Raw genomic sequence first — 25193 nt, 5'->3', positions numbered from 1 at the left:
AGAGCTAATACAGTTTATTACCAAAACTTAAGAAAAAAACAGAACTCAAGATTTGGTTACGGACCCAGTATTCAAAATCTTAGAAAATAGCATGGTTGTAGTGATAGCTGCAATTTAATAAAGCAGAGGACCTTGGTCCACAGTAAACAAAGTTAAAAATACGTGTAGTAAGGGCTAACTCAAGAATGGCAGCTATTATTTTGATTAATCTTAATAGTAAAATTATGCTTACAGAACAAATTTACAGGAATTGAAAAAGAAACTTAACCTCTCTATCGAAAAGAATGTGGGCTACTGAAATACAAATCTATAAAGACCTTATGAGAGACACTATTCAGAATCCAAATGACAATGCAAATAGTAGACGGCATCTTGTAAATGAAAGTGCTGTTCTGAGTAGTTCAAGATCCCCCTGTTGAAGAGGCTAGAGAATTTTTAGAAGCAAACAAAACAGATGTACTGAAAGAAAGATGAACTTCACAAAAAAATAGCAAAGATATTATTATAAAATTATTTAAATAAATAGCTAATAAAACTTACCGTCTGGTCCATATATCTCTTTACCATACCTAGCTCCTTCAAAGAAGTCTTCCATTTAAACGAGCTCTTAAATAGTAATCTTCTTTTCTTTAAAATGCAGTTGCCTCAAACCAGAACTTGAAAATTAACCTTAAAAGAATAAGAAACGTGACATCAGAGCCTTATTCTCGGATTTTTTAAAGACCACTTACAGTCCTCCGTACCATGGATGAATCAGGAAAAAAATATATCCAATTGTTATCTGGCTTTTATTAAAAACACCTTTTCGACCAAAGCAGCTCTAACTGAAACGTTTTCATGAGAAATTAAAGTAATTTGATTTTTGGCAGACAAACAAAGCTAGATTTGCCTTCAAAAGTGGTATTTCCTGTTTCTCTCCTCAACAACTACTTAACAAGCTGCATTCTCGTAATTACATTGATAAATAAGAGCTCCCCCTCCAGAAAGCCAAAATAATTTTAATTTTTAATAGGAAATGCTGCACAAAGACACTAAAAGGAGCTTTGGAGCCAATCCTAAACAACAGATTCAACTAAGGATTTAATACAGTCAAATACTTTAACCCAGTAAAACTTTATTATAGAAATGAAATGAAATATCAGTACAAAAACTTATAAAGAAAGAGTTTTTTTACATCTTTATTGACCTGACTACAAAAAAAGGTTTTGATTGCGAGTTAATACACTAGGCAATTCTGGTGCCACACGCTTAAAGCAACATAGGAAAAACTAGGAAATTAACCTGTTTTTTAGTATTTCAATCGGTACTTTAAAAACATTTTGTCACTTTAGATAGGACGGCAAGAATTCAGTATTACATTAACCAACTCAAGGATTTTCGACTTAAAGCAAATGTGCTTGAAGGGAATAGGCATCTCACACCAGGGCTGAAACTTAAGACATGTTAGGCCTATATGGTTTCGTCAGCTGAGATGCGAGTACGTAAGTCAATTCATAACAGGGATGATGCAGTAGTTCTTACCTTGATTGTGAAGCGCGCTTGGAATTAGTTTCCAACTGAGATCTGGCTGTCCCACACTCTTTACGTTTCAAGTTTACGTTACGTTTTAGTTTCTTTACGAAACCCATCAAAATTTTATTAAAGGTTGTTTCCCAAATACGACTCATCGAATTGTTAGGGATTTCTAATGATGTAAGCTTTAGTTAAGGTTTATGTCCACTCTGAAAAACGCAGTTTTACGACAATCTTGCAGATGTAACTTGCACAAAAAGAACAAAATGCTTTTATCATTGGATTCATTAGTTGCAGATCTATCCATTCACCGAGCCAGAATTATGATATTACTTACAATTTTTCTTTGGGAACATTCTAAACTTACTTAAAAAATAGGGAAACGGCCCTTTTTTCAACGATTTTTAATCAATTTCCAGTGCATTTTTAATCTAAGAAACCTTCTACACCAAATTTCAAAAATATAATTCGGCAGATGGATAGAATTGAATGTCATTTATGGAATGATATCAAAATTGTCTTTTTTCTTTGATATACAAAAATCGTAGGAAAGCAGAAAAATAATATCCTAAAAATTACATTGTGAACATAATCCTTAAAGTCATATCCTTGTATGGTACACCCCATAAGTGAATTGTAGTGATTAGTCCTTTGTATATTAGTTCTATGAGAACTATACTGCAGCAGTTAAGGTAGGAGGAAAGGATAGCAGTTGCTTCAGTTTGGTATTATGAGCTAACTGGGGTTTTACTCTATCCCCATTTATATAGAATAGAATAGTTTTATTTATACAAGCAATCATAGTTTATAATAAAAATTCCAACTAAATGACGCTAGTACTTACAACGAAAACAAGAAAAAAGAAAAAACACGAGACTATAACTTATTAAACACTGACATGTAAAAAGGAACGAACGAATTGGCAAAACAGTTTGTTCTTAGAGTAGGCAATTCCAGTTTCACTTTAATAGCTGCCCTCATGTTTATTTTATTCTTCATAGCTGGTGGTAGAGTATCTCTATATTTTTCACTGCTAAGAAGAAATTGGCTAAATTTGCAGATCAAACCCAAACGACGTTTGTGACAGGACAGTAGTTGCAGGACAGATAATGCTGATTCATAACTTACATATGCGTCTGAAAGAATAACTTTAAAGGTTCTTTTTTTTGCAGTGACTTAAGTTGATTGCTTAGGTAACTTGTGTTGTTGACCTGAGGGGCCCATACAGGGCTGGCACGCTCGAGAATTGGTCAGATGTATGTAAGATAAGTCATCTTAAGTTTGGACACAGAAAAACCGAAACTATGTAATAAGATAAGGGCACGCATCACACCATTCACCTTTTTAGTGATTGTATCAACATGAGTACTAAACAAAAAGTCAACACTAAATGTGACACTAAGAATTACAGTCTAAGATACACTAGAATACAGTGGAGGAGGAATGACAAAGTCCCTCTTAAGAGGATTAAAGCAAAGGATTTTGGTTTTTCCTTCGTTGATTTGAAGGCTGTTGATAGTACATTGGTCTTTAAAGTTGCTTATTATTGTATTACTGAATTGGGGAACTGCCTCTGAGTTTTCAATCAGATGTTTCGGAAGAACTGACAAGTTATCTGCATACTTAAACCTGTCCTCAAACTCAGAAAGGACAAAGTTTATAACTACTAAAAACAACAGCGCTGCAAGTTTCGTGCCTTGTGGAGCACAACACGTAAGCTCAGCCCATTCGGAGTTGGTGTCTCCAGGGAAAAGGCTGTAGGCGCACTGGAAACGGTCTGGCAAAACATCGATCACTAAAAGCAGAATATGCTTGCGTTCAGCCATCGCACGTAAATTTATCACAGCTATGAAATAGCGAATAAGGTCAAAGGCTTTTCGGTAATCCACTAGGAGAAGATCGACAATCGTACTTCCTCGATCAAGCCACTCGACAATAAGGTCATACATTGTCACTAAGTAAACAGTTGTACTGCTTCCTTTCAAGCATCCATACTGACATGAGTCAAGAGAATGAGAAATCGTTGACATCAGCTCGCGGTATATAAACGTTTCTGCCATCTTAGACAGGTTCGGGGTAATTGAGATAGGTCAGAGTTGGTTACAAGATTTGGGACCCTTCACTTTCAGTATGACGCGAACGTACGCTCGCTTCGAAGCCCTAGGGAACACTTGCTCTTGTAAACACTGGTTAATAATAGAGGAGAGAGGCTTGGCAAGGAAAATAGCGAATTCAAGTAACAACTTTAAAGGAAAATTGCCAGGGTAGGATGCAAAATTCCTTTTCAGCTTCTAAAGTTCCTTGTAAATAGCAAACTCAGAAATTTCACCTACATAATCAATCTCTGTTTCAGGAATGAGAGACTCGATTTCTGAACTTGTGATTGACGGAGAGGTGGTACAGATGCATACAAAAAAGGAGTTCACTTCCATAGCCGATAGCAACGTACCGTCCTCTTTCAATGTCCTTGAGTCACTAGGTGTCGTTTACCAGCAAGTCTTTTTACTGACAAATTCCATTAGCGTGAATCTGTCGTAAGAAAGGCCATAATTTTGCCTTCACATACTGTTTCCTTGCTCGCCTGTTCAGTTTGATAATGTTGTTCTGTAACTTGGCTGGAACAACTGAATCGCCATTGGTGTGAAGGCGGCAGCGAGTCTTAATTAGGTCCTTGAGGTCACTTGTGATCCATGGTTTATCAGTATCTAAAATTATTGATTATTAATTACTAAATATGCATTTTTTTATGGATTTTTTCCTAAAGAACACAGTGAAGGCTATAGGGTAAGATAGAATCGAATGGGAGGGTAACACTCTCCTAGACTTGAATTATGCAAAGGATTTTAGTCTCCTAGATAAAAACTGTTATTCAAACGTTGGAAATCAGATAGAGAATAATTTTGATATTAATACATAAAAGTAAAGGCAATCGCTCTGATCCATCTGAGTGCTGTCCAATTGCATTGACATCATGTACAGGTAAACTCTTTGAGAAAATGGTTAAGCTAATGTTTGAACACTTTACTGACGGTATACGTATCTCAGAAAACTCAGGTCTTTTGAAGGGTAGTTCCACGCTAGTTAACATAATTCAACCTTAGAATGGCATTAAGAAAATTTTTACAAGAAAGCAAGATGTTTTAGCAGTATTTTTTCATAGGTAGTGAAATAGCGCTGCCTAAGTAAAGAACGATGTTGGCACAATGTATTTTTTTAGGGGGGGGGGGTTGTCTTAGACCAGGGCACTTCGTATCGAAGGAGTTGACGGAATTTGAAATTGAAGGAATTTGAAATTGAAGGGCTAGTGCCCTTTGTAATAGTCAAGATATATTGGAGGGCACCTAACCCCCCTCCCATGCCCACCATTTCCCCAAACACATTCAATCAAATTTTGAGATAGTCATTTTATTCAGTGCAGTTAAAAGGTCTAGGAATTATTTCTTTGAGGATGAACCCCCTTACTATATGTATTAAGGGGGCTGCCCTCTCCTCAACCCTGCTCTGTAAGCTAAAGTTTGGTTTTTGTCTCAAATTTTTTAAGAACCAGTCCTGAAACCCAAGGGCTGTATAAGTAGAATTTGAACCTTTTTTGAAAGTTCTTGAAACTTTAGCATGAAGAAAAGGGTATTGAAGAGGGTACAGCCCCCCCCCCCCCCGCCCTATATGCGGAATAATTTATGTATGTCTTCAGTTTTATATTGTTCCTAACTTGCAGTAGAAACAACTTTTTTTTCATTTAATTCCTAAAATAAAGAAACACCCCGACTGAATGTGCATCTTATCAGCCAATTACAATTTCTTGAAATGTAAGCAATTTCTTTTAGCACATTTTCCTATCAATGAATTCTTCAGCATATTTTGGCAGAAAACAGATTGGATTTACAGGTAGGGTAGATTGCCAGCAGGCTCATTAAACTCTGGGTAAACTTCTAATTGAGGCTGCTAAAAAAGGGATTTGAAAGGCAAATGTGTTTCACAAATTTGGTACAAACTTTTTCGCTTCTAAAACCTCGCCAAAGATTTCAAGGTTTTTTCTGTTGCATTATGTTCTTACGTAATATTCTTAACTAATTAAGACAAATACAAGTAAACAGCATGTTATTAAAGCTAAAAGATATTATAAATTAGAAATATTAAGAGCTAAGAAATTATGAGTGGAAAAAGTTATGTATGGATAAAGCTAGTTCTGACCCTTGGATTGCAATTCAACATATTTAAAAATCTACAAGGGGAAATGATAAACCAATACATATTCATAAAGATGACCGTACAAGCACAACATCAGTTAAAGAAGTGATGAAGTCCTATTTGATAATTGGTTGGGGGAAAGACATTCTGTTGCATGACAATCGTGATCACAGTAAATTTAGAGACGATGTTTCAAATATAGTAAGTGAAGGAATTGCAGGTGTAGACCACAATATTCTAGAAGACAAAATTAGACAAATTTATTTTATTTACTAATAGTTACAAAATAAACTATATATAAACACAACCGCTTGGGGGAGGCTCAAAAAGCCTGATGATGGGCTGCTGCAATCCTCTGATTCTCAACCAATAACAAAAATCATTTACAAAAAACTAAAAAAAAGGATTCAAAAACACTGTCACAAATAACAAATAATACCAAAATTAACTACCCTCTCCCAATAAATGTTTCTTAAACTTTACTTTAAACAACCCAAAGTGCTAATCCTCCCAAATACTAGCTGTGATATCATTCCAAATAGCCAGAGCAAAATACCTAATTCCAAAACCTGCACATGTGGTGTCATGGTATTCAACAACAAAATTATCCACCTCCCTAATTGCATACCTGTGGAGCAAACAATTTACAGAAAAAAATGAGTAAAAACCGTAGGACATAGATCATTCCTACATTGATAAGCAAAAACAGTAGCTTGATAATCACAAATCTGACTAATATTAAGCATTCGTAATTTCTTAAAACACAAGGTGGTTCACATTTTCTACATAATTACCAAGAAGACTGTTTTATTTTGAAGAATCTGGACTCTTTTAAAATTTGCATAAAAACTACTAGACCAAAGAACACACCCATAAGAAATATAAAGCACAACAATAGTATGGTATAGTAATAGAAGAACTGAAAATGGTAAAACATGGTTTAATCGGTGTAAAATCCCCCGTCGTTTAGCAACTTTAGCTGCAACAAGATCACTATGAGGCCTCCAAGACAAATTAAATTACTATCAAGCTGGAAACCCAAATAATCCCCTTCATGCACCTGTGACAAAGCCCTACCATAAAAAAATATTTCTCCATCAACACTTGGCTGCTTACCAGCTCTTCTAAATATTATAAAATTAGTTTTGTTTTTTAATATTCACTGACAAAAGGCTCAAACTTGTAAATACAAAAAAAAGACTTTAAAACCCTATTTACTTTCAACAACAAATCACCAATGGATCAACTAGACACAGTTAAAGCAGTATCATCCGGAAAAGTTGTAATAAAACACTTAGGTAAGTAGAAACGCATTGAATCAACATACACAAGGTACATAAGTCATCCCAAGATAGACCCCTGGGCTACACCACACTTCACTTGAAAAGGAGAGAAAAAAAAACATCATTTTAATACACGTTGAAGAGACCTACTACTCAAAAAACTATTAAGCCACTTCAGATAGTTACCACAAACTCCAAGGGATTGTAGACATCTGAGTAAAATTTTAAAATCCCCTGTATCAAACACGTTTTTAAAATCAATAAAAATTGTCAAAGTAATTTCCCCATGTTCAAAGTATTTATTCACAGTATCACAGAGAGAATACATGCTGTCCAATGTTAAGTTACCTTTCTTAAAGCCAAACTGGGTTTCAGTTAGCATCCCTGTTTCTGTAAGGTATCATAAAGCCTTTTATGCACAATTTTTTCAAATAATTTTGAAAACAGGGGTAGGTACAATCCCCATCATGCAATCAAATACACCACAAGAATCATCTTTCATATCCAAAATTTCACTAAAATCAATGCTGCTTAACTCTTCACCAAACCTCAATAAATTCTTTTTTTTTAACAGCCCAGTCTTCACTTTTTTTAATTCATTTCTTTTTATTCAGCCACAAGGTACTGTTGCAACAACTGGAAAATGGTCTGAACAAGGGTATAGAACAACATCAGCACAACTACAGTCCAGATACTTAGAACCAACAAAAATATTATCTATGAGAGGGGCTGAATGACTTGTAACACATGTTGGAATATTCACAAGGGGGAAAACATCATGAGAGACCATCAAATTAAAATAATCAAATTCACTCCATTCAATGAAAGCAGATCAAGGTTGAAACCACCAATACAAACAAAATCTAGACCTGTCCAAGACACCGCATGTGCAAGTTGATCAAACCCATGCTCAAATTCTTCCCAGCTAGCATCATTAGTGACCAGGAACTGTTCCATGTTCAGTAGCATCCTAGTTGAGTTTACACTCTCTGGAGGACCACTCAGTATCTAGTCTTGGTTTGAAAACATCAATAGATTCAGCAGCAACTGTTTCATTAGATAGTTTGTTCCAACATTTTAAGCTTAGAACACACAAATCCCTTATATAGAAGACTGATGACTTTACTGGAACAAGTGGAAATAGCACACTTAATCAGTCCCAAGATTGAACTAGCCCCAGTAGCAGACCTCTTAGCATGAGTGCTGAAATTTAGTTCATTGTCAATAGTGACACCAAGATCCTGCTCACTATTGACAGAGGAGAGTGGGTGGCCTAAGCGAAAATAAGAGCAGCAAGGATTCAGTTTACCAAATTGAATGATATGGTACTTGGCAACATTGAATTCAAGAAGCCAGGCCTCAGCCCATTCACCCAGCGGTTGAAGATTATTTTGTAGCAGGGCATGATCTTCACAGGACAAAGCTGGTCCAAGAAGCTCCAGGTTGCCTTCATAAAGAGTTGATTTACTGCTGATAACAGAAGGAGGATCATTGATAAACATATTAAATAGTGTAGGACCCAAAACACTTTCCAGAGGAACTCCACTAAGAATATGTGTAGAGTAAGAAAGAATAAGATTACCAGAGTCATCAAATAACTGAACACATTGAGATCACAAATAAAGAAAATCAAGGATCCAGAGCAGGGATTTCTCTTCAAGTTTGACTGCATGCAATTCGCCAAAGTTCCAAAAAAACGTGTCTACGCATCCACGTTTCATCGTTATTTGAATTTCCTGCCCAAGAATTGACGTCACGCTTCGCAGCCCTATTCAATATGGCTTGGCCAGGGGTAAAAGTTGCCTTTTATCACGTCTTCACATGTCCCTTTCCCTTTTATCATACCTGCTTTTCTGTTTAGTGGCTGTGCCAAGACGTACACTTGGATCTCGGATTCTTAATTGTACTAAAAAAAGGGATCTGCTGCTTTGACACGAAAGAATCAGGAAGAAACACAGATCCCTTTTTCCCGAATGTACTTAGAATCCAACTTTCTTGGTATTAAACCCAGGCCTTTGGGTATTTGAAGAGAAAACTGTAAAGCAACAGTCAGAAAAACTGTTGCTACCGAGTTATTAGTAAAAAGCGCTAAGTAAAGCAACTAACTAAAAAAAATAACTAGTTTCTCAGATATTTATTGTCCGATTTCACACCGACCTCTGCATTGGTTTGTGGCGACTCACGTAGTCCTACTTGTCGGCCCTGGACCATCGCCCGTTTTAATCGGTCACTACTCAGCTTCTCAGAGCTTTCCCTCAGAAGCCACAACAGCGTGGATTTTTTTATTGGTGTTATGGAGCCGTCAGAAGTCTTGACAAGACAAAACCTAGAATTTGTCATGTTCATCACAGGCTCACTAACCCAATTTTTCTCAACTTGGTATTTCACACAGTGAGCAATCACTGACAAATCTTCAAAGATGCCGTTACTTTCCGAGCCCGATTCAGTGTCAGTCGCGGAAGCCTTTTCCTGCTTATCGGACAAATTTTTTTCCTCTGAGACATTGTCTGAATCACTGTCGTGAAGTACAGAAAGACGAACATTCGGTACTTGGTGACCAAAAGCAGAAGGTACGTCTTCGGGTATCAAGGCTTTCATTATTCGCTGGCTTTCAATACAAGCTTGCCCTAGCTCGAGCTTGATTTCATCGTCCCCAGGCAAAGAAAAATCGGAACTGACCAACACAACACCAATGGATCTAACTCGCTTGGCCTTGGGCAAGGACAAATGTTCATTAGAATGTTGAGCTTCAAAATCCATTATATTTTCATATCGACGAATTCAATGTAGAAGTTGGAGGAACAAAAAGTTTATTACAGTACTGTAAGTGCTGGTTTGAGACCGCATCTTCCTAAAAAAATCTTCGCACGGTTGGCTGTTCATGTTGGAGAGTTTGAAAAGACGTTCGAGCCCAAGCCGTTTGAATCGACGAATGAGAAGCACTAGGGAATGCATATTTATTTCTAGGCAATGGTAAAGGTTTGTGATAATAAAATTCTTGTTCAAAGCATAATGTCCACTTTTTAGGACCCAGGATCTCCAACGTTGAACGCAGTAAACAACAAGACCAAGTAAAGATAACCTCTCAAGAGGAGAAAGTTTGCCGTCGTAAAAAACGTGCTGTACGCTTTCCATAAGCCAAAGATAAAACTATGTTCCTTTGCTTCCAGTAACACGCTGTTTCAGGTGTGCCGGAGGCACGGAGGCTCAGCCGGAGGCACGAAGGAAGGGACACCTGCGACGGTCAGTTATTAGCCCCACAGTTGGAGCATCATGTAGTGTGAGCTTAACAGTAAAGTACCAAGAAAATGCTCTCTACCCGACTGTTCCAAGGCTTCAAAGATTGCCCTTGAATCATTAAATTACTCATTTTATTACTTATCACACTGTTCCTGGACAAACATCAATTTTGGCAATTAAATCATAAACGGAACATTTTTTCTCCCGATTTTACTAATGGTCGCAAAAACTCGTTTTCCTTGTAAAACTTGTAAAAACTGAAAACCATTAACTTTTTGTAATTAAATTATTTGCGTACGTGACTTGTTTGGTAGGTCAAAGTTTGCCCCCCCCACCCCCCCCCCCTCAAAAGTATTGAATTTTAGAGACACGGCTAAAAATTCTGGAACAGCTCTAAATGATCAATTCACACGGTAAAATTACTGTTTTTGCAGGATTCTACTTTTTGTTTCTGCAAATACGGGAATATGAAGGTATTCCAACATTAACCATGCTCATAGTTACACAAGAAATAGAATATAAAATGAATGAACTATAATCCCATTTTGGGCTCTAGAAAAAGATTAATTTTCAAAAAAGTTTGATCCCACCCAAATAATGATCATTTTTACTGTTTCCTTTAATTGATCATAGCTAAGAAAAATTCTTACAAGAAGATTTCCAAATTTAGATTTGCTTGTCTTCAATCTAAATTGGGAATTGCATTTAATTACAAGTGCCACATGCGTGCTTCAAAACCCACTAAATATAAACTATTGTCAGAATAGTAGTAAACTCCTTACCGTCATTGCTGGTTTTTGCAAGCTTTAAGAAATGCTTAATGCTGGGCTGGTGTCGCTTCATTTTCTTTCTTTCCTCTCATGCAACCTTTCCGTTTCAATGCTTAGCTTACACTGGAATTATAGCACTGTTTATAGCTATATAGTGTTTATAGTGTTTATAGCTCCAAGGTTTAAATAGTGAGAAAGATTTCTTGACATCTTGTTTGATTACAGGAGGCAATTGCACGTTTGATGATAAAATAATGATATAAGCTTACCGGAGAAATGGATAACCATTTAACAAGAAATGAAAAAAGGAACGGGTGTTGCAAATAACTTAAAAGCGTGAATATTTCGGAACTTACTATATTGGCACTTAAAAAAAAGAAGAAAAGAAATTTCGGGAAGGGGCCGGGCCCCTCCCCCTTGATATGCTACTGGTGTCAAGGAGATTCCTGAACAAAAGCCATGTTGTGAATGGTGTAAAACATTATTTGCTTCAAGGTGTTTAACTTCTGCAGAATTGGTTAGTCTTTCAAGAACCTTAACAACTGCTGAAGGAATGCTAATGGGTTGTTAATTTTCAGCAAGGTCTTTTCTACCTTGTATAAATATAGGAATGGTATGTGCAGTTATAATTTTCAGCAAGGTTTTTTCTACCTTTTTTAAATATAGGAATGATATGTGCAGTTTTACAATCCTGAGGTAGTCTAGAAAGATTTAATGATAACTTGAACAGTGGAGAAAGAGGTTGACACAAAACTGTACAACATTCACATAGGATATGTGGATGAATGCTGTCTGGACCTGCACATTTATTCAGTTTGAGGGATATAAGTTTCTTTAGAACCAATTTATTAGTAATCAGGATTGGTTCCATATTATGTGATAAACAATACTGGAATTAGAGGAAAAAACAGATGAGAAATATTGGTTGAGAATTTGAACTTTCACCTCAGGATGAGCAACTGATTGACTATTGTGCAGGATATCTGGGACTGTGCATCTGCCATGGGCGTAGGGAGGGGGCAGGAGGGGCAGCTGCCCCCCCAGACCTTCCAATTTACATTAGATATGGCTGAAAAAGCAGTTGGTAAAAGGCCCTCCATCATACTATCAACTGCCCCCCCCTAGACAATATGCTGCCTATGCCTATGGCATCTGCTGCTACATTCTTTAGTGGCATACTGCCAAAAAGATTTAGGGTTATCCTTAACTTCCTCAGCCAGTTTTTTCTCTTGAACTCCTTTATTTGGTATGTTGTTTGATTGCAAAAAGATTTGAACACTTGATAATTTTTTGTGGTCATATTTTTTCTATAGCAATTCCATGCTATGTTTTCTGTTGATTGACCTTGCTTACTTTGACAGTTAAAAAATGTAAACTTTTTGCCTGAAAGATTCTGGTGCAAAACTTTTCAACATGCAAAATTTCTGTTTTTACATTTGATTAACTCTCAGGAATATCATCAGTAATAAGCTTTTTTCCAGTAGGCTTTGGCAAGTTTTTTCAGAGACTAGTTTGTAGTTTACATATTCTGTTGCTTAGAAGAAGGTTGCTTGGTAGGCAGCCATAACCCTGAAATAATTACTACATGGTTGCTATTACCAACAGGTGTGGTTATTACATTCTTAATAAGAAGCTCATTGTTACTGAGAATAACCAGATCAAGAGTGTTGGAGACTTGACTTTCCCTGAAACAAGTTGGTTGTGATATTTTTTGACAGAGGGAATTATCAGAGAGGGCAGACAAAAAAGGAGAATCTCTATTACAAAAAACAGATCCATCAATCCTTGGATTTCAGGAAGGTTAAAGTCCCCCAGAAGGACAAGATCATAGCTGGCAAAATTAGACATCACATGAGATAACATGGCAGCCAAATCAGATTCAGAGTCCAAAACACAGGGAGCACTGGGGCTTCTATAAACAACTCCCATTACAATTGAGATTTTTTTTTGTGTATTTTTATCTACACAGACTAAATTCTGTCAGTAGTTAGAGAATTAAATTCAGTGAGAATAGCCTTTAGTCCATCTCTTATGCATAAGCACACTCCTCTGTGGCAAAGTGGACAATTTAGATTAGAAAAGAGTTGTAACCTTTGATTTTGATTTCATCAGGAGATAAGATTGACAAGGAGTTTCTTGGCAAAATTTCTGTAATTGCTGTAACATCCACTTCTTGTGATATCATACAAAAGGAAAGTTCAGAAAGCTTATTAGGGAGGCTATCAACATTGGAGCTAAGGAGCCTTATTCCTTCTGAACTGCCATGCAAAGAGTGGGGTACCAAAGTAGCAATGCTACTTGGCAGTAATCGAATTTGTTGGCAGATTTTATCTGAAAACACCATTTTTACATATAAAAATACTTAAAATACTTTTTGTTCAAAGAAAAGCTGTCAAAACACAAGTTGTGCTTCCAAAGTGTAGGCAGCTTTTGGAATTCTGTCAAATTCTGCTACTGGCAGATTTGGAACTTTTTCTATTGATGCTTGTGAGGTAGGAATCTGAGAGGATGAAGGACTAGAGTAAGCAGGAACCAAAGGATTGTTTATTGGATACAGCACTAAGGAATGACAAAGAAAAACAGCAGGTAAGCAAGTTGTTGCAGAAGAAACAAAAGGAATGTCAGTATCAGACAGGGATATACTTCAGCCAATAACACAACACAACAGCAACCTTATAAGAAAATCAAAATATATTTTCTTGTGATTATTATCTCTTCTAATCAGCAGTTGTACCAAACCAATTCTGCTCATGTCATCCTCAGGGTTATACTGTGGTGTTTATCCTCCCCATAATATAGTGCAGACAGTTTGATATTATCTATTCTTCCTTCTTGTTTTTAGTTTTATTTTTGTGTTTTAAAGATTTTTCCAATAGGCAATGATTAGAAGTCATCCAAAAAAAAAGTCCCCCCAGATCCCAAATCAAATTCCAGTGAAAGTGTCATAGTGAAAGATACCCATCCTGGCTGGTGAAGCACCCTATCTCAAAGTTCTAATGATAGCTCCAATTCGGAGAATAGGACAATGATAAGTGTAGGGGTTAATGTAACCATAAACGATGATAATGGGTTTCAAGAGGTCCTCTCTAGAAGTTCTAAAAAAAAGGAAAAAAAATCTCCCCAATTAAAAGCATTTCCCCTCTCCCTGCCCAAGATTCTCCCTCCAAAAACTTAGGAATTTACCTTAAAATTACTCCCACTACCCCCTTTGAAATAAAAATGATCACTGCAATAAGAGATGCAATTTTTAAATTGCTAAAATCAATGTTCTCTCTTAACATTAACTGTGATGGATCTCTGCTAATAGCTGTAGAAGATCAGAAATCAGCAGATACAATAATTAACCTTAAATCCCTTCTGAATACCCCAATTATTGCATCTAATTGGAACCCAAAACAATCACCAACAAAAATAGTAGTTTATAATGTTCCCCCAGAGATACCTACTCAGGAGTTAAAAGAAGGCCTCTCAGATAGGGCTGGAAACACAATCCCAGTTGAGGATGTTACCCAACTTGGAAAACCTAACTCTAATGGCATAGAAACTAACACATCCTTCTTTGTCAACCTAAAGGATAAAACTGATAACCCAGAACAATTAATCCTATTTGGGCAAATCAAACCACACAAAGAATTCAAACCTAAGCCTATTCAGTGTCAGAAATGTTTCAAACTGGGACACACAACAAACAAATGCAATGAAATTCTCCAAGAGTGTAGTAATTGTAAATCTTTCCATCCTAAAGAGCTGACAACTTGCAACAACACTCAGTCTACATGCATCAATTACGAAGGCCCACATGAATCTACAAATAAATCATTATGCCCTGCATACAAGAAAAGAGCTCTAACACTCCAAATATCAACAGAGAAGGCCATCCCATACCCCTTTGCAGCAATGGAAGCAAATGCTGCCCAAAAATACCAAATAAAGCCTGTAATAAAACCAACCAAAACCCCCAAGTCAAATGCCCCCACTGACTCAAGCACCCCATATAAAACACCATCTTCTAAGCCCCCTAGCTCAAATACCGATCAGAAGGAACCACCAAGCCAACAAACCTCCTTTTCCGTTGAGATGAGGCCAGCCTGGCCCTCCCTCCCAAGACGAAACAAACCAGAAACACTACCAGGAATCAATCCCTTAACCAACAAACAGGATGCACTACCAAAAATGCAATCCCCAAATATATGCTTATTCATTCTAAACTGTAATGCAGTTCTGGCCATGAACATACATCAACTACAGAAAACAAAAATTATTGCAGAATTGGCAAAAATCTACATCCCAGATGATATGCTCATTCAAGCAAAAAAAGATCTTGCTTTACTTTTAACAAAGCTGAACATTGATATACAGTCATATGAAGAATAAATCAACAACACAACATTTATCAATACTCCAATGGAATGTAAGATCACTCACAGAAAATAGGCTAAATGAACTAATATCATTTATGAATAATAATTCAATTAATATTGCTTGCCTCCAGGAAACTCATTTAACCCAAAATCAACAAATTAAGTCGCTGGGATATACTATCCTGAGAAAGGATAGATCTTCAGTGAGAAAAGGAGGTGGTGTAGCTTTATTAGTTAATAATAATATAAAATTTTGTGGCATCAATTTTCCAGATTTTGAAAATGATGTTGATGTATTTGGTATAAGTGTTTGGCTGAATAATTTAAAAACCTACATAATAAGCTTTTATAACCCTAATGGCCAAACTACAGATGCCAAGGATTTCTTTAATTATATAAATAATTCTAATATGTTAAAAAATATCATTATTTGTGGTGATTTCAATGCCCACGGCCTTTTGTGGGGGAATAAACCAGCAAATAAAGCTGTTAAATTTATTCAGTATATGACTTCAAATAAAAATGAATTAGCTGTTGCCACCCCTCCAAACCTGAATACATATTTCAACCCCAAAAGTGGCAAATTCTCCACAATTGACCTAAAAATTGTGCCTTTAAATTTTTTGAACAAAATTTACATAAATAAAATTGATAATCTATGCACAGACCACTTTGCTATAGTTTGCTCTCTAAATGAACCTGCTGAAACTTCATCTCATACCTCCAAATATATCAACACTAGAGCAAATTGGTCTATTTTCCAAAATAAGCTAAATGATGAAATTACAAGTTTCACCCAAAGTTCATGCATTTCTAACACAACAGTTGACACACATGCTGAAGCGTTGACATCTTTACTAATAAATACAGCTAATCATGCTATCCCCAGGACAACACCTAAGAAAACATTTCATAAACAAATTCCTAAAGCATGGTGGACAAATGAGTGCCTAAATAAATGGATGATAAAAAAGGCAGCTAGGACAGAATTCATAAAAAAACCAACACCTACTTCATATTTAAAAAAATTACAAGCAGAATCTAATCTAAAAAGGACTATAATAGATGCTAAATATAAATACTGGAATAATTTTGCAAATAATCTCTCCAGAGAAACAAATGAGCCAATTATACATATAATCATAAGCCACATATGGGGGAAAAATACTTCTCCCAACCCACTCCTGTATGAACTTGTACATAATAATACACATTATGACAATGATAATGAAAAGGCTAACCTATTTGCAACTCTTTTTATTAATAAGCTAACATCAAAAAATCAAAGCAAACTGTCTACAATTCCTATGAACCCTAGCTACCAACCACGCCCAGGATCCGAGTACATAACTAATCCATTTTCAAGCCAGGAATTGAATAATGCAATACATCATATTAGGTCCAAAACTAGCAGCAGCTAAGACAATATGCACCCTACATGGATAAAGAATCTCACACCATCATAAAAACAAGAACTGATAAATTGTTATAATCACACTTGGGCATCTTCTAGCTTCCCCAATATATGGAAATGTTCATCCCTCCTACCAATCCTAAAAAAAAATAAACCAAAAGATAACCCTGAGTCTTATAGGACTATAATGATTACACCTGTGATGGGGAAAATAATGGAGAAAATGATTTATGACAGACTCCTCTGGTTTGTTGAGAAAAATAACATGATCCCACACACTCAAACTGGATTCAGGAAATACCACTCCTCAACAGATGCTTTCATTTTGCTAACAAATGCAATAAATGAATCTTTCTCAAAAAATAATATCCTAGTGGCAGCTTCCCTAGATTTTGAAGGAGCATATGACAATGTGAACCACCAAATCCTTTTAAATAAACTTGCAAACCTTGGAGCACCTCCTAAGCTAGTATCCTTTATTAAATCCTTCATAGAAGTGTGAAGTTTCATTGTTTGTGTTGGTTCAGCCTCTTCACCCCAAAAGACAATATCCAAAGGCCTACCTCAGGGAGCAGTCCTCAGTTGCCTCCTATTTGCCTTATATCTCTGGGACATGAACCTACCCCACACGAATCTACAATATGCTGATGATCTGGTGCTATGGTCATCTGGCAACACCTTTCAGATAGCACAGTCAAATCTGCAAAAGTCACTTTTCCAGTTTGAAAAATTGTCTCAACATTCAGATTTACCCATTGCACCCACCAAGTCAAAAATAATCCAATTTCACCGGAAGCAAAACCATGTTAATGCAAAACTAACTCTAAATAAAACAACTATTCCAGAAGATAATAATATTAATTACCTAGGTCTCATGCTTGCCCAAAAACTTAATTTCCACCTCCACATTTCAAAAACAATAAAAAAAATGTTATAGAAAAGCAAATATACTAAAAAGACTTCTTTCCACACCCTGGGGTTGTAAGGAGAAAACCTTACTCCAGTTTTATAAATCACATATAAGAACCCATATTGACTATGGGCTCATCGTCTACGCTGCATGTGCAAAGACCCAGATGCAAAAAATCAAAACAATACAATACGATATAATAGGTCTCATATTTGGTCTTAGGAAACCCACAAGCACCAAGTTTCTGCTTACAGAGAGTAGATTAACAACAATAAGGGAGAGACGTAGCTTTCTCTTGATAAAACATCTTACAAAAATTGAATCAAATAGCTCACACACATTACATAATTGGTTAAGAAATCCAGCCATGTATAGAGGTATTGCAGATGAGTATGCCAATATTCAAAAGAAGTTCCCTGTACCAGCAAAGTCTATTGCACCTACTTTCCCCTAATCCCCTCCATGGAATTGGTCATTTCCCATAATAAATACTGAATTTTCAAAATGGAATAAAGATTTAACCCCCATAGCTTTTGTCCAGAAAAAATTTGCAGAACTTAATAAAATTACATATAAAAATCACTACCAAAAATTTGTTGATGGGTCAAAAATGATTGAGAAGGTTGCAAGTGTTGTTTTCCTTCCTCACCTGAAAATTGCAATGGGCAAGAGATTATTTAATAATTTATCTATAATGTCTGCTGAGTTAAATGCCATAATCATGGCATTAGAACACCTTAAGCAAAACCAACCTTTGATTGCAAATTTGAATAATATCATCATCTATTCCGACTCTTTATCAAGCCTTGAGTTCCTGGCCTCAGCTCCTCAATATAAGTTGGATATTGACACTTATCATTGTCACAGTATTATTGATAATCTTGCTTCAAGTGGCATAAAAACTTACTTTCAGTACATTCCTAGCCACTCTGGCATAAGTGGTAATCATCAGGTTGATGAAATAGCAAAGAATGCTATAAATATTGACCAGCCAAGTGGGAGACCAATCCCAATTAGAGATATTTACCAATGGAGGCTATCAGATATTAATTTTAATAAGATTAATCCTATCCTTTCCCCCTTTCCCAATAAGTATCTTTCTAAAACTTATCATAGAATTTGTTCTGGAACAAATGGACTAAATTTCCTTTCATTTTCATATAGGCTTTCTAATTCAAGTGGTTCAATTCCCCTGTCCCCTCTTTGCAGGCATTGTAATATGAATAATGAAACAATTGACCATTCCCTATTTGAATGTAATATGCTGACGTCTGCACAACATACCTTGCTTTGTAAACTGTTAAAATACTTCAAACACCACAAAATCCCACTATCAGCCAAGAGCCTAGCCAACTATACCTGCACACAGAGCATAGAAATCAACATCTATCATCTTATATTTGAACTCCTAGAGTCGAAAGATCTCCTGAAATATATCTGAATATATCTAATAAATATGAGGCAATCAAGCCAGTAGCTCTGTAGCCCACAGAGTGAAACAAAAGGAAAAGGGCTGAATAGTTTTACTGAAAAGCCTGCTTGCTGTTAAATAGAAGAAGAATATACTATTATAACACTACCAGACAGTTGAGAGACAAAATTTGGCAATCTAAGGCCACAAACATTTAAACAATTAATAGAGGTGGAAGGAGGCAGAGACATTAGTGGGACATTGGACCCCCAAGACTCAACCACCAAGTTTTTTTGGTACCCTCTTATCCTGTTTTTTCCTACTCTTTTTTTTAAAATAAATTTGTCAATTTGGCCTATTGTTGGCACCTTTGTCACATTGGGCCTCTCCAAAATTTTGCTCATTGGGTCCCTTGTCACATTGGGCCTTGGTCAATATTTACCAAATCATATTATTGAGTTAGGAATGAAGTGAATACACCATTCAATACCTTTTTTTATGCTGATTACAAATATAACTATCATTTCTATCGGAAATGAATTTTAGCCCCCCCTATATATGCCAATTCAGGGTATATATTTCTACATTAGGGGGGGGGTAAAGTTTAAACTTACCTCCCATTTAAATCAGAAATAAAATTTCTGATAAATATTGCCCTGGGCCTCTTCCAAGATTTTGCTCTAGATCCACCCCTGCTTATTGTTAGGTTTGCCAAATTTGACAGTGATAAATCAACCTATGTTGAATAGGCTATTTAACTTAGTTGAATAGGCTATTTATCATAGCCTATTTCTTGCATAAAAACAAGAAATTAGGCATCACTTGAAGGCCTATTTAAGGGTTTTAAATTGGAGTTGCAAGCGTACATTATTACAAGTGTAAGAGCATAAAAAATGGTCAATATCTACCAAATCATATTATTGAGTTAGGAATAAAGTGAATGCATCATTCGATGCATTTTTTATGCTGATTACAAATATAATAAGCATTTCTATTGGAAATGAATTTCAGCCCCCCCCCTATATATACCTAACCTAACCCTGAATTGGCATATATAGGGGGGCTGAAATTCATTTCCTATAGAAATACTTAATACATTTGTAATCAGCATTAAAAAAAGGCATCAAATGGTGTATTCACTTTAGTCCTAACTCAATAATATGATTTGGTAGATATTGACCTAAAAAACACCAAGCTGCGTGTTAGCCTTGTCCCTATGTCACTGATGTAATCATGAATAAATTTAGGTCAATATATACCAAATCATATCATCGACTTAGGACTAAAGTGAATACACCATTTGATGCCTTTCTTTATTCTGATTAGGAATATAATAAGCATTTCTATCGGAAATGTATTTCAGCCCCCCCCCTATATATGCCAATTCAGGGTTAGGTATAGCCGATATAGGGGGGGGGGGCTGAAATTCATTTCGGATAGAAATGCTTATTATATTTGTAATCAGAATAAAAAAAAGGCATCAAATGGTGTATTCACTTTATTTGAAACTCAAAAATATGATTTGGTATATATTGACCTATATTTACCTTTATTACTCAAAAAGGACAAGATAAAGATACTAACTGATGTGTCTAATAAAAACAATAGCAGTTTCACAGGCAAATCTCATTAAAACCTTTAAATGATTCACTTCCCTAAACTGACATGCATTTCTGGTAGGTTTCTAATTGGGCAGCTCAAGAAAACTGTTATGACCAAGCTATACAAGAGTCTAGTTTGACCAAGGCTAGAGTTTGGAATGTGTATCACATGCCCAATCAATAAGACAGACCAAGCAGCTCTAGAATCAGTCCAGAGGAGTGCAATGAAATGTATTAGAGACCTCTATGATGTCCCTTATCCATCCCGTCTCCCTAAGCTTAGAATACCATCTCTAACATATTATCGCAAACGAGGCAATGTGATAACAGCATACAAGCTCCTAAATGCTGAGGATACCATTCCTGGCCTTTTCCAACCAGACAATTCAAACAGAACTCGTGGTCATTCTCAAAAGCAATTCCGAAAACGAGCCAACACCAGACTAAGGAACAAGTTCTTCTCAAATAGAGTCGTCAGCTTATGGAACTCCCTTAGTGAAAAAACAGTAACCTCTACCAGCATGGATGCGTTCAAGTCAGCAGTGGATAGGGAGTGGCTCAACAACCTGTGGCGCACCATTTGGGACGCCACAAATGATGATTAACTATCATCACTGAAGCTGGCGGACACAGGATTCGTCCTATTGCTAGCAAGTGCGATTTAAGGTAATTTAAGGTAAATACATACATCTTAATAAAATAGAGTGTTTGTTTAGCCTTGTGACACCTGATAAGGAGACATGTTAAGAAAACAATTCTTACTTTAAAATATGTATAATGATCCTAGTTCTTATATTATCCAATGGGAGAACCTTTATCATCAAGTCTTTCCTCTAAAAATCCTCAAAAGAGAAAAAGTTTCCAAATATCACCATGTTGAAAATTCAATGCTGAAGTATTTTTAAATTGCCGCCTAATAAGTTCTTTTATAGATAGCTTTCATGCTGGTCTTTTTAATATTTTTTTTTAAAAGAGTAGTGGCGAAGGGGAAATAGCAGTTGCGTAAATACAAAATATTAATAGCAGTGGTGAAAATCAAAATGTTGTATTTTCGGCGAAAAACCAAAAATACAAAATAGGCACGGCATTGAAAAGAAATGAAATAATATAAAAAAATCCGTTGATTTTGAATTGAAGTTATCAGGTTAGGTTAGGTTACAAAAGATGCACGGAATTTCTATAATTTCAATTTACAACTACTTTTTCTTTAAACATATTTTTTGACACACGTGCTAAACACTATCTATAAAACAACTTATTTGGCAGCAGTTTACAGCGGCAATTTCAAAAGACTTAAGCATTGAATTTTCAACGTGGTGATATTTGGAAACTTTTTCTCTTTTGAGGATTTTTAGAGGAAAGACTTGATGATAAAGGTTCTCCCATTGGATAATATAAGCACTAGGATCATTATACATATTTTAAAGTAAGAATTGTTTTCTTAACATGTCTCCTTATCAGGTGTCACAAGGCTAAACAAATACCTAAAATAGAAGTAGCAAGCCAACAAATAGGCCTAGATTGCTTATTTTATAGCCTAGTATTTTTCAATATATGTAATATAGCCTATATTAGTTTTATATAGACCTGCATCCTAGAGCTATATTTGGGAACATCAGGGGGGATGCATTTGCATATGGAAAAATTATTGTACTTAGAAAGAGCCTAGCTTAAAAAGGCTACAACATAGGCTTAGTAGTTAGTAGCCTATATCCACTATATCCCTATTCAATTTATGGTATTTTCTCCAATTTCACTTATGCATTTTTGGAAGGATGAGACTGGAAACATTGCCAGTGTAACATCAGATGGAGCACATTATCTTGGTGGCAGCCACTAGGCTAGACCAATTAGTTTCCATTAAAAGAAAGTATAGACTGGAGTGTTCATCGACAATCTGGTTTTCAATAGAAAACTTGCTACATCACAACCACGTACCTTATTAACAATATTACCTTAAACCAGTAACTCCAGTTTATCAAGGATCCATCCCAGCATTTTTCTTATTTAAAAGTTGTAATGACATAAGTGGACATTGCCGCATATTAACATTCAAGGGAATAAAATCCGAAGCTCAAAAAAGAATGATTTTCGCTGGAAAAAAGGAAATTATAAGAATTTGTCCTCACAGGGCTAGTATATCTATATCTATATCTATATATATATATATATATATATATATATATATATATATATATATATATATATATATATATATATATATATATATATATATATATATATATATATATATATATAAAAGTGATTGATGTTATTGTGTTGAGAATTTGAAAAAAACCATTCAATGTTTTTTTTTTCAGATTGATATTCAGACACGGGAAGGGGTTGAGGAGATTGTTTACTCTTCTGAGGATATGAGCGGTCCGTCTACCAAACCGATGCCCTCATCAGATCTGTTTTGATGATATTAAATTTTTACAAACAGCAGCAGCTAATTCTACTCCTGTCCCAAAGAAAAGAAAATCTACAAAGCAAGGCATGTCTGTCTATGACTTATTTTGGGTACCCGTCTATGGCCCTTATTTTAAAAAGTAAACTTTGCAAAAATATGGTTTAATCGTGCTTTGGGGGGTAATAATGAGAAAACAGTTGAGATGATTAGGACATGTTCTGCAGATGAAGAATGACAGATTGTCCTTGTTGATCAATCAGCTAGAACCAAATGAAAATATATCACCTATATATATATATATATATATATATATATATATATATATATATATATATATATATATATATATATATATACAGGGTGTCTCAAAAAAATGTACTCATACTTAGAATACCGAGAAATCCTTTATATATTAACATACAGTGAAATGAAATAGCTTCGAATATAGAAGACAAATGTGATTAAGGAATTATGTTCACAAATGTTTGAATTGATGGCCATTATTGTCCAGACAACGCAGATAAAGTGCACCAAGGGATTCGCAAACATCACGAAACAGGTCATTAGGAATATCGCGACATTGTCTTTCAATTTCCATTTTCAAAGCTTCAATTGTTCTTGGTTTGGTGCGATAAACTTCGTCTTTGAGATATCCCCACAGAAAGAAGTCCAAGGGCGTGAGGTCCGGGGAACGTGCAGGATATTCAATGGCACCCCTTTGGCCAATCCATGTATCTGGAAAAGCTGCATCGAGGTGAGCTCGTACATCGCGATGGTAGTGGAGAGGTGCACCATCTTGCTGAAAGTAAATTTCGCCGTCATCACCAAACATCTCAGGAATTTGTGGACCAACAAACTCCTGAAGCAAGTTAAGGTAGCTCTCATCAGTGACCGCTCCATTAATAAAAAATGGCCCTATGATGCACAGTGCAGAAATCCCACACCACACTGTTACTACTGGCAAGTTGACATGGTGTTCAAGTGTTACATGAGGATTTACAGGAGCCCATTACGTGCAATTATGGCGATTAATGGTGCCATTTAATTTAAAGGTTGCCTCATCGCTCCAAACAATTTTGTGTGGAAACCCTGCACATTTTGCCAGGTACCATTCACAGAATTCAACTCGCCGATCAGGATCGTCTTCGTTTAGGGCATAAATTTGTGTTGGAATGTAATAGTTCCAGTGCAGAAGCTTGAACAGCTTCCTTAATCACATTAATGAATCACGTCTTAATGAACATGATTCCTAATCATATTTGTCTTCTGTATTCGAAGCTACTCCATTTTGCTGTATATTCATAAACAAAGGATTTCTCGTTATTCTAAGTGTGAGTACATTTTTTTGAGACACCCTGTATATATATATATATATATATATATATATATATATATATATATATATATATATATATATATATATATATATATATATATATATATATATATAGACTATCTGTCTCGGCCTTTTCTCCAATTAGCCACGTCTTAATGCCTGCAAAATACTTGATTTTAATTTTGAATTGAAAATCAAGTATTTTGCTGGTATCAAGACATGGTTAATTGTATAAAAATCCAAGACAGACCATCCAAGTGATTGAGAGGCAAATCTGGGATAAGCCCTTTTTAGGATTGTATAAAAATTATGTTATTTCATTTTTTGATAGATAAGTCTATATTGTATATCATCCATACAAATGTCATTCCATAAATAAGTCTATATATATATATATATATATATATATATATATATATATATATATATATATATATATATATATATATATATATATATATATATATATGTATATATATTTAGTGTATGTGGGCGGGGTAAATATATTTAGGCTAATATAGCCTAAGTGTTTATTAAATCTTAAAATAAGCCCTTAAAGAAATAGATTAATTGTTATTTTAAAATTTTTGTTGTAACAAAGAAAGTCTCAAGACCCTGCTTGATATTTTTTGTACTGCATGTACATGCATACAATCTTTTTTTGCTTCCTGTTTAAATATCTCATTCTACTTTTAGCGCTTCAACGGTTTCAAGAAACTGTTTTTATGTGAATATTTTTACAATTTTGCTGCAT

The 25193-nt window shown here is 35.5% G+C and overlaps 2 protein-coding genes across 4 annotated transcripts in view; both read right to left on the bottom strand.

Moving 5' to 3' along the window:
- LOC148947131 (G patch domain-containing protein 1 homolog) overlaps positions 1-22703 on the bottom strand; it is a 57293-nt gene extending 34590 nt beyond the window's left edge. The window contains exons 1-2 of one of the 3 annotated variants that reach the window (XM_089096896.1): positions 22646-22703; positions 541-669 (exon numbers count right to left, since the gene is read on the bottom strand). In XM_089096896.1, the coding sequence (XP_088953022.1) occupies positions 541-595 (55 nt within the window). In that variant the 5' untranslated portion in view covers positions 596-669; positions 22646-22703. Of the gene's footprint in view, positions 1-540; positions 670-21452; positions 21580-22344; positions 22438-22645 lie in introns of those variants that run through there. The other 2 variants (XM_089096898.1, XM_089096897.1) reach the window with 2 other exon arrangements.
- LOC148947132 (uncharacterized) lies at positions 2925-3572 on the bottom strand. Its single transcript, XM_089096516.1, has one exon. It carries the CDS (start codon positions 3570-3572, stop codon positions 2925-2927), a length of 648 nt encoding a protein of 215 aa, XP_088952642.1.
- Positions 22704-25193: the final 2490 nt, after the last annotated feature.

The sequence above is a fragment of the Artemia sp. Qi Xiang Cuo genome, chromosome 11 (assembly GCF_049724085.1).
Source record: "Artemia sp. Qi Xiang Cuo chromosome 11, ASM4972408v1, whole genome shotgun sequence".
Taxonomy (NCBI): domain Eukaryota; kingdom Metazoa; phylum Arthropoda; class Branchiopoda; order Anostraca; family Artemiidae; genus Artemia; species Artemia sp. Qi Xiang Cuo.
Note: the sequence above shows the minus strand (reverse complement) of the source record. Positions and strands in the feature narration are given on the sequence as shown.

What these genes read in the sequence shown, in the direction of transcription:
- LOC148947132 (XM_089096516.1), bottom strand. Translation starts at nt 3,572, where the DNA reads ATGGCAGAAACGTTTATATACCGCGAGCTGATGTCAACGATTTCTCAT.